We start from the raw sequence: 10,755 nt of genomic DNA, 5'->3' as shown, positions 1-10,755 counted from the left end.
GGAAATTGCATCCCACATTGACAGATGTAAGAAAGTGGAAGCAGGCGGATCAGAAGAAGAAATTTTTGATGTATCCCCGATTTCTACAGTTGATAATTCACGACCTTATTCCAGATTTGGTAATTGATCAAACATTTGTGAATGATGTGCTTGACTTAGCACACATGACGGCTGACACAATGCGTAGAATGACGATTTATCGAAAGGGAAGACCACAGAACAAATGAATGATTGGTCATATTATTAACCCTAATTATGTATGTCCTTCCGAGGATCGCTGGATTCATGATGATTCAGATTCTAAGCGTGAGGAAGGAGAAGGTGGGAACGATGGTGATGATGGTGGTAATGATGGTGGAAATGGTGGTAATGGTGATGCAACTCTTAGAGAGCAACAAGCCGCAGTTGAAGCTGCATTAGCTGCCACTATTGCAGCTCAACGAGAAAGAAAGAGAAAAGTCAAGGAAGTGGCAACTGGTGAACCTTCAAAGAAGAGATGTATTTTAGCTGGGGCTGGTGTAATCATTGGTGTGCCACCACCTCGTCAAACAACGCCTCAACGCCCGTTAGTGCCGTTTACAACTAGCACTCCGGAGATGACTTTGACAACAACGATGGTTCCACATGAGCAGTTGGGTATGATTCCTCAATCAGCTTTAACTGAAATACCTTTGCCGACTGCTACAGTGGCTACAGTTCCTCCAACAACGTCTATGAGGCCTCCTCCTCCTAGTGATCTCTCATTCATGAAAATTACAAGGCCTCAGGGACCAATCCAACCTGTTCATCCCTCATTGTATGCTATGCCACCAAATCGTCAGATAGACATGCTTTTAAACCTTCTGCATTTGTATGAGAACCAGATGCGTGCTGATCGGTTGAATCAAGAACGCTTGATGGAAAACCAGAAGAAACTACTCAGTTATGTTTCCTTCTGTCAAAAAGAAACAAAGGCCCTCCGTGAGATTATTGAGTCTCAGGGGGTGAAACTTAAAGAACAAAAGGATCTGATCTTGCAATTGACTTGCAAAGATGATGCTTTAAAGAAGATCAAGAATGATGAGGAAGATCCTGATGATGATGAGTCTGGTGCTGGTGGTGAGCCTAAACAAACTCAAGACCCAGCTTCTGGTGCGGGTACGAGTTCTGTTAATGATTCGGACAAACAGATTGTTGTTTATCGTGATTATACAGCGGCTAAACCAATTGAGATGATCAAATCCGATACAGTAATATTTATGGATGGAAAGGGGGTGATTAGGAGCATGGTGAATGCTAATGAGATAGATGTGGGGCAGTTTGTTGATAGGTCGCTGACACGAGAGCAAATTGCGATCTTGCTTGGGCTAAATGAAGATGAGATGACTGTGTTAGAGACTGCGCCTGATGCTGAGGTAATGAATGATGACGAGATCCTGAATGATCCTATGGTGGAGCTGAGGACAGATTTTATTTATGATGATGAGGAAATTGAGATGGAGGATGTGACTGCTGAGGAGTATCCTGACTTATTTCAACACACAAATGTTGATAAAGGTGCTCCAGTGTTTAATGAGAAGATGGTAAAAGAAGCAGAAGATCATCCCGAGAAGATATCTAAGGGTAAACAAGTTGATGACTTTTTTGACAAAAGATTCGACCCAAAGATTGATCCATCCTGGGCTGACATTCATAGCCGGTTTGCTCATCAAGACAACAGGATTGGTAAGATTATCAATGCACACAGGTATGTCGATAAAGAATCACGAGAAGCCATTGCACGCGCCAAAGCCAATCAAAAGACCACCTTTAAGGCCATGTCAAAAGTACAAGGTGACATCGTTTCTTGGCTTTATGATTCTGAATTAAAGGTATGCATTGTGAAATGGGAGAAGGGCGTCCAGTATTCTGAAAGGATGTTTGACCTTCTCTCATTACCAATATGGGATGTGCGCACTTTGGCATATCGTTCTTTTATTAATCGGGGCGGGAATAAACAGGCAAGTTGGTTTCACCAACACCTGCTGTTTGAAGTGAACCACGGGTTCAAATTTTTCAAACCACATATTCCAATTCGCAAGCGTCTCAATGAGATTGATCCAAAGACAAGTTGGAAGAAGTTGGTTCTTAAGGTAAAACCGCCGAAGATTATGAAGCGTGTGCCGGTGAAATTGATGAACCAACACATTAAGGTATCTTTCAACCGCTGGTACTATGACAACAAAACCGGCGAGGCCGTCATTGTGTTGGGAAAGGGTTTGAAGACTGAGCTGATTAAGATTATCGACCCAATGTGGTTGGTGAATTTAACCGAGACCGACAATGATGTGCTACACAAGAATCAGATTCTGATAGAGCGCAATGAAGATTATGACCTGGCCATGCTATTTCAACGCGTTGTGCGTGTTTGTTATGAAAAAGGAATTCATAGTTGCAGAGACTGGCAGTCCAAGCGCTTCAAGTAATTTAAAGACAAAAAGCTCAAGACGAGGGGGTGTCTGTTAGTGCACGGTTTCGCGTCTTGAGTCTTTGTATTTATCGTTAAAGTATTGATCGTTTTTGTTTTATGTAATAAACAATTAATTATATAGTTAGTTCGTTAATGTAATGTCTAGTTCGCTATTGTTGTTTAGCGAACTAAGACTTAAGTTATTCCCTCCTGATTCGTTGGGGAATGTTAACGAATCAGGGGGTGATTCGCTATTATTATTTAAGTTTAATGTATGTAACGAGTTTGGGTGTTAGTTCGTTAGGGGATGTTAACGAACTAACCCCATCCTCTATTTATATGTGAACATTGTTCATGAGTTATTTAAGTTTTGAGATAATTAACGAAGTGTTGTCCAATTACTCTCTCTCAATCTTCATATACACTTTAATATTATAAATTAGAATTACTGATAATATACATATACAACATACAATCATACGTAATTATGAGCTAGATCCGAGTTAAGGTATTAATCGTATTAACACAGATCCAAGATCTGTTATAGTTATAGATTGATTACAATTGTTCTAACATTCCTTGCTACCTGTACTAACATGTTTCCCTGAAATATGGGGGGAAAATACGTCAGCGATATGCTGGTGAATCGTTGACTCTAAAAACATTTAATAAATCTTTCTTTGACTGACAAAATAGTTTTCTTAAACAATCTCAGCAGAAACGTCTCTTATTTCTGGGATTTGTGCCACTGCCATACACACACACTTATGGTTCTCGAGAACTGATGCTCATTGGAGAACTTTTATTATGATCTCTGGTTTGCGGCCACGTAGCCTTGATTGGAAGACTAGATAAATTATGTTTGGATCCAGACACATGTGTATTCGGTCTGATTTGCTTTTATTTTCTATCTTGTAATTAGGGATCACGTAAACCCTTAAATATTAATGTTAGAGATCATGTAATCTCATAAAATATTTGACTGAATTTGTTTAAGATAAACAACTCGTTTATCTTGACTGATTGAAAATGTTTAACGTATTCACCTGCGATTGTCTGTTCTGAATGATGTGGTGATCTCATTTGAAAACCTTTATTGTCTATTTGCTAATCATATGCTATGTTTCTTCTTCAAGAAGAAATGTCTATGATAACGTCATTTGTTTATAACCTTGATATATAAAATCTTATGTTTCTTAATCTAAAGATACACTACGTTTGACCATAACTCTTGTAGGTAAAAGCTTAACTTTCTTAATCATGAAGAAATAATATTTTAACTATATCCTCATGTATATTATATTTCTTAATTTAAAGAAACATTATTTTATCTTAACCTTTGTATTTATAAATCTTGATCAAGGTATAGGCAATACCCGACTAGAGTCTAAGCCTTGAAATAATAATATTTTATTCGGGCGGAACCACTACCTTGCTTAGCTTAATAATTACTTAGATTTTCGGCAGTACTTCCGTACTTGCATGAATATCGGGGTAACCTTGATCAACTTTCTTGGCACGCAAACCGAGGCGACGTTCGGGGGCCGCCAAGTCATGCACGCACTTCGAGGCAGAATGTCGTGTTACTTTTGGGTGGCACGCACTTCGGGAAAACGTCGGGTTATTGGCACGAATTACGAGGTGACGATTGTCGGGTCGGGGCACGAAAACCGAGGTAGCGAGAGTCTTTTTAGAGAGAGAAAATGTGGTGTGATGTTGGAGAATGTCGTGACCCCTTTCTATTTATAGCTGAAATCCCGTCCTATCATGATACGCGATGGATTTCTCAAAAGGGTCATCGCATATCGCGATGACTCATTATATCTAGTGATTGCCACATGTCGCCACATGGGGGACACGCGGCATGAGCTGTTAGACCACGTCATCGCGATACGCGATGACGTAGTGGATGTTGGTGATCGCGTATCACTACACCGCCCTTTTTGGGTTTCTGTGACGTTCCCATCGCGTATCACGATGGCTCATAGATTAAGCCTGTCGTGTATCGCGTTTGGTGAATATATCAGAATTTTTATTTTTAATCCCTCATGTCGCCTTCGTCATCGCCATCGCCCTCGCCCGTGCGCATCGGGTGCTTTGCACCCTCCGCTGGGTGCATGGTAGGCTTAAAAGAATATTACTATGAAATTTATCTCTTTATAAAGAGCTTCTATTTTTTTTCACTTTCCATGTTAGATGGATTTTAACTTCCTTATTTATATCTAAGTGGAATGCTCCCACTTTCTTATATCCTTCCATGTGGGATAGGTTTTTTTCCTTTTCCATTTCCTTAATATGGTGTTATCTTCCTTTTGAAATCTTTTTATTTTTATCGTATATGAAATGATTTTATTTTTTATTTTAATTTCCCCGTTACTTGTCTTCGAGATTATTTTTTTATCCTTTTAACTTTCCTAAATTGTCAAATTTGGATCAAAATTTTTGGGATGTTAAAAAAAAAGTTTTGAATTGTTTTAATCAGGTCACTCATAAAATATTTTGTTCCAATCAAGTCAATAAAGTTTCATTTGTGTTCTAATCTTAGATATTTTACTTGGATATGGTTATGTAGAAATTTTTTTTTACATTGAAAAAAGGTTTTAAAAAATTGAAAATTTGAGACAAATAATTTTTTATTGCAAAAAAAAAAATCTGGAAAATTGCAAAAAAAAAATAATTAAAATTTTTTTTTTTGTAATTTTTTCAGGTTTTTTTTTGGCAAGATTAATTTTTTTCTTAATTTTTACTAATTTTGTCAATATAAAAAAAATTGTAATGTCAAAATATTTAAAAAAAACCTACATAATCTGCTATCTAGGTAAAATATCTAGGATTATAACACTTTTACACTTTAGTGACCTGACTGAAACAAAACATGTTATCAGTGCCCTGATTAGAATAATTTCAAAACTTAAATAAATGCTCGAGTTACTAATGAGATACAACGCAATCATCAACATCAAATTGTTTATTTAATATTAAAATATTCAACACATGGATCGTATACATCATATTCATATTCCTCCCGTGTCTAACTCGAGTCAAGGCTGGAATTCAGTTAAGTTGTTTAATTGCAAATCATCTTTTATTTATCATCCGGAAGATCAACCAAGTTTAAGATTAAAGTTGAGACATCGTTTATTTAGGGTTTCTCGGCTTTTCAGTTATTATAACTATTTATTGTATTAAATATTTATGTTTAACTCATTCCAGTTACTAGAGGTGCACAAAAAGACCGGTTCCGAACCCGATCCAGTGGTTCCTACCCGGACCCGACCATACCATATCCACGGGTATGGACCGGGTTTTGGGTTTCCCCTAGAACCGGAACCGACCCGAACTCGGTTCCACAATACCCGGTCAAAACCCAACCCTTCCCGAAACCCTAAAAAAACCCGACAGAACCGGTCAAAACCCAATCAAATACCCGACTATACCCGGAACCAGTTTCTACCCGGACCCGGTTTGACTTTTATTGGCCATACCCAGTTCCGGTTCCTAAGAATACCCGGTTTGTAGATTACACTTTTAATTTTAAAGTCACTTAAAGTAGAAGCTTAGCAAAAATATTTAACTTAACTAGTTCAACAGTTTCAAAGCATAGTGTTAAAACTGACTTCAACTCTACAGTAAAGCTGTTGCTCAAACCAGGCTCGGTTTGGGTTCAAAACCGAATTCAGTATAGATAGGTCTTTTTTCAATTTTAGTAGTCATGTTCCAAGTTTACCAATAGAACTTGCCAGCCCAACACAGCATAATGTTCGTTTTCATCTCATATCGGCTGCAACTTGGAACTTAATCATAAAAAACAAAGCGTAATGTTCGTTTTCATCCAAATAGTAGACACTGAAAAAGTATAGGCAAGTGTTTAGACGTCAATGTATGAATTCTAACAAACATGTTAATCGCATCCAAACACACCAGCAAACACAAATCACTACACATTAACCGTCCCAAATAAGATCTAAGTTCAGAACTCGTTCTTTGACAGCTCAAGGCCTACGAGCAGGTGGTGGCGGTCCTCCTGGCGGCGGTGGTGGTGGCGGTGGAAGTGAACCACTGCTGCTGCTACTGTTGCTGCTGCTTCTTCGTCTTATTGGCCTTCACCAGCATAAACCACATACCATGTTAATAGACATTAAATAAATTGTAATATACATATTTATTAAAAAAACATATATATAAAATTAAAATTAGAAAAATATGTGTATACATGCTATCTTATAACTAAAAATATAAATATATATATATACAAAATAGTTTAAAAACAATATACTAATCGAACTAGAACCAAATCAACCTTCGAATATAGAAATCATAAGCTCTGACGAGCTCAAGCTTGGCTTGTTTAGACATGTTTAAAAAATATTATAGATTAATTACCTTCTAGGACTGCGACTTCTTGATACTTTCCTCGCCGCCTGTTCCCGTAAAAAAAATAAACAATTAGTATCGACTAAATGAAATGACAAATTTCCTGATTGCCAAATTAACAAAGTTCAGACCTTTCGGGGACTTGGAGAGCTCGAGTAAGATGAAGACCTCCCACGCCTGCCAACAGGTGGTCGGCCCCTGTATAATAATTGCAATAAATAATCTATTAGTATGAGTTTACAACTTAAATCATTAAGCACTTATTTTCCTAATTATACAGTTTAAACATATAAAACAAAAAACAATAAATAAGAAAATGTTACCGCCTAGGTGAGATAGATTTGGAACGCGAACGAACACGTCTTCTGATGGGCGAACGGCTACGCCTACGGCTCAAAGAAGATCTTCTAGGTGGTGGACTCCTTGCTCTTCCAGGAGAACTGCACACACAAAAATTGATAACAAATACAAAAGTAAACAATACAAAAAAATAGTATGATAACAAAAGGTCGAGCAAAGTTATCTACAAAAGTTCAGTAAACAGTTCTTGAACCATTCAGCAGAAATGTGTTCTCGTTCGTTCATTTATGCTCGTGAACGTTCATTTCCGTTCATTTAAACTCGTCAGTTTAAGTTTGTTAGTTTACATTCATTTAAAACTTTGATCCATTAAAACTTAGTCTAGCTTTCTTTCTGAGCCCATCACATTGTCTCACATTAGTTTTTAACAAATTTTGGATCAGTTATGTTTTGTTCGTTTACACATTAAGAAACAGACACGTTTATTTTCACAACTAGCAAACAAAAGCATTGATATTTTAATTATTTGTGCTCGACAGTTTGTTCCATTAAAGTCAAAAAAACAAAAAAAAAAGCATGCTGCGTTTGTGTTCATTCAGTCTGTTTACAAGCCTAACAGATGGTAAAAAAATTTATCTACAAATAGGAAAAACAATTAAACAATATTAATAATTACCGGCGTCTTGGTGGAGGTGAACGCCTTCGAATAGGACTACGGCGGCGAGGAGAGACCCTAGCAGGTGATCGATTATAACGTCTTCCAGGCGGAGAAGGTGAGCGGCCTCTAGGTGGCGGTGATGCAGGCCTTCTTCTAGGAGGCAATGGTGATCCAGGCCTTCTTCTAAAAGGTGGTGGTGAGCCGCCACGGCGGAAAGGTGAATCGGGTCGTCGGGGCGGTGAGTCGATACGCCGACGAGGAGGAGATCCTCTTCTGGGAACAGGAGACCGGCGGCGTGGCGGTGATGGCGGTCTTCGGCGAGGAGACGCTGCAAACGAATACGTGTTTTACAAAGTGGTTTCGTAATTTTACAAAGCGTAATTATATAATAAATTAATTATAAATAAGAAAATTTCATAAATACCCCTATAATTTTTTAAAATATCATAAAGTACCCCATCCAAACTTAAAATATCATATATACCACCAGAAACTTATACAAATACTTTATTTACCCAAATTATTAAAAAAATTAAATTAAATTATTGTACCTTAAACTTTTAGTAAAGAATAATAATTTTATATTTACTCATTATTAATAAAAGTTAAATATATAATTATTAAACCTTTATCTTTTAGTAAAAATTATCAATTTTATATTTGCTCCTTAAATAATATAAACTTACACTATCATATACACCCTAAAAACTACATAAAATATCACATTTACCCATTTTATTAAAAACAACCTTATATATGACTATTTTATCCTGATACTTCTATTAAAAATTAATAAATTAATATTTAATTATTAAAAATATAAGGTACCATACATATACACCCCTAAAAACTAATTAAAATATCACACTTACCCATTTTATTGAAAACAACTTTAAATATTACTATTTTACCCGTACAGTATAATTCTATGAAGAATTACTAACTTTATAATTACTCATTAAATGATATAAAAATTATTTATAAAGAAAGATGTAACTAAATATACAAATGTACTAATAATAGGTATATTAGATATTTTGAAATTTAACGGTCCTCGTAAAAAATATTTCAAAAGCTTGTGGGGGTATATATGTGATTCTCCCTTATTAAATATAGCATACCAGCAGGTGCACGTTTTGGTCCATCTTTTTCAGCATCCGCGCCAGCATTATCAGTTTTGGTCAAATCTCTCCTTGAACCGGAGGCCAAAGGCTTGGGAGGTGGTGATACTTTCTTTCTCTCAGGTAAAGTGAACTTGGCATGAACAACCTTTCCATCAATTTGAGCCTGCCAAAATGCCACAACAGCATGAGTTTATAAAAACAATGATTAAATTGTAAATAATCATTGCGCCATAGCATGAAACGTACACCGTCCATGTGTAGTTGAGCTTTTTCAGCGTCAGCTCGTAACTTGAACTCAACATATCCAGATCCTTTTGGAAGGTTAACCTAAAAATTAACAATAAAGTAATCATCAACTAACCGCAACTAAAAATGTGTTTTTATATTTAATTTGATCTCAATTTCTCAATACAAATGGCAAAAACAATTTATATCACAAACAAAAAACCTAACAGTAAAATTAGTGGGTTTGCGTTTAGCATATACATGAGTTCAAAACAAGTCTAAAACCTAAACCCTAAACAAAAAAAGGCAAATATTATAGTTTAAATGTAATTTTTATATGCATATCTGTACTTGAGTTGAAAGCTTGGAACTTTAGAATATATATCTATATGCAAAAAAAAAAAGTTAAAAACAAAAAAAAAATCCAGGTAAGAAAAAGTTGTTATTGTGGTGACACGTAAACACTTACTTGTGCCAGATACAACAAACACAACCAATTTAGCACCTGTGGTTGTTATTTAAATGCTTTTAAAACGTAGCAAAAGAATGATTTAAAGTTCTATTATCATAACTTAAAAAGATTTTTATGCATCTATATGCATTTCAAACAATTTTCAGCTTGTTTGATCAATTCAAGCAAATTCCTTATCTGTTAAGCTGCTTAGGTTAATCCATTGGTATATAACATAAATAGGCCCATTTCTATGTAAATAGGTTGAAACTGTAACCGTCAAAACAAGAAAAAAAAGGTAAAACTTAAATCTTACAATGTGATCCATAGCCAACCGCACATGTACAACTTCACCAAAAGTTCCTGTAACAAAGAAAGATGCACATTAAACGAAGACCATGCACATTAAACAAGATCAACAATCAAACAGGTACAACTTGACAGCTTTGTAATTATCTCAATCTACGACTTTTGTCACTACATATTTTGATACAGACATGATAACTTTAGCAATTGGACATAAAACTAGCAGCATGAGGCGCATCCATCACTAGCTTCTTAGTTCACTCTCCACTTCTAAGGCGGCCTGAGTGCAAAGTTAAACCACAAAGAGTATCTAACCATGCAAACAGATCAGATGTATTACCGAAAATTTCTTTCAAATGATTTTCATTCACGTTCCTTGTGAGCTGGCCAATGTGTAGAACAAGTGACTCGGGGACAGGAGATGCTTTCCTGTAAAAAAAAAGAACTGTGAAATTTAGACAAAAAACCTAAACAGGTAAACAACAGAACAATACACTCTCTGGTTGACTACAAATAAACAAAAAAAGAAACTAACAGATAAAAAAATCTTTACTAAATGGTCTAAAACCCTCAAACCTTTAAAGTTTAAAGGCCACAAACACAAGATTGCAGACTTGCACACCTTAGTTAAATTATAAAGCCTATATAAATTCATCGAGTTAAAACTGGCTGCAATTGAAAAGGGATACATATATCTTTCCTCACATGGTGCCCATCTCTTTAGTATAAATGTTATAAAAAACGATGAACTTTCATCGACCAAAGTACATAATCATTCGCAGACATGTACTAGCACTTTTCAAGCAACATGCAATACACAGCATCATATCATGAAATCTTTTCTCTATTCTATATCATTTACTTTCTTATCCGTCATCAAAACAATATG

General features: G+C 36.0%; 1 protein-coding gene across 1 annotated transcript; it reads right to left on the bottom strand.

Annotated features, from left to right (window-relative positions):
- Positions 1-6,205: 6,205 nt before the first annotated feature.
- On the bottom strand, positions 6,206-10,316 carry LOC143629797 (uncharacterized). The gene is made up of 9 exons (XM_077098972.1): positions 10,207-10,316; positions 9,877-9,923; positions 9,131-9,211; positions 8,882-9,047; positions 7,779-8,088; positions 7,126-7,242; positions 6,934-7,000; positions 6,812-6,849; positions 6,206-6,529 (listed from the first exon to the last, which is right to left on the bottom strand). The coding sequence occupies exons 2-9, from the start codon at positions 9,886-9,888 to the stop codon at positions 6,421-6,423; spliced, it is 900 nt and encodes a 299-aa protein (XP_076955087.1). The 5' UTR covers positions 9,889-9,923; positions 10,207-10,316; the 3' UTR covers positions 6,206-6,420.
- Positions 10,317-10,755: the final 439 nt, after the last annotated feature.

This window comes from Bidens hawaiensis, unplaced genomic scaffold (assembly GCF_021521415.1).
Source record: "Bidens hawaiensis isolate Kalapana, Puna unplaced genomic scaffold, B.hawaiensis_p1.1 tig00005460_1, whole genome shotgun sequence".
Classification (NCBI taxonomy): domain Eukaryota; kingdom Viridiplantae; phylum Streptophyta; class Magnoliopsida; order Asterales; family Asteraceae; genus Bidens; species Bidens hawaiensis.
This window is presented reverse-complemented; position numbering and strand designations above follow the sequence as displayed.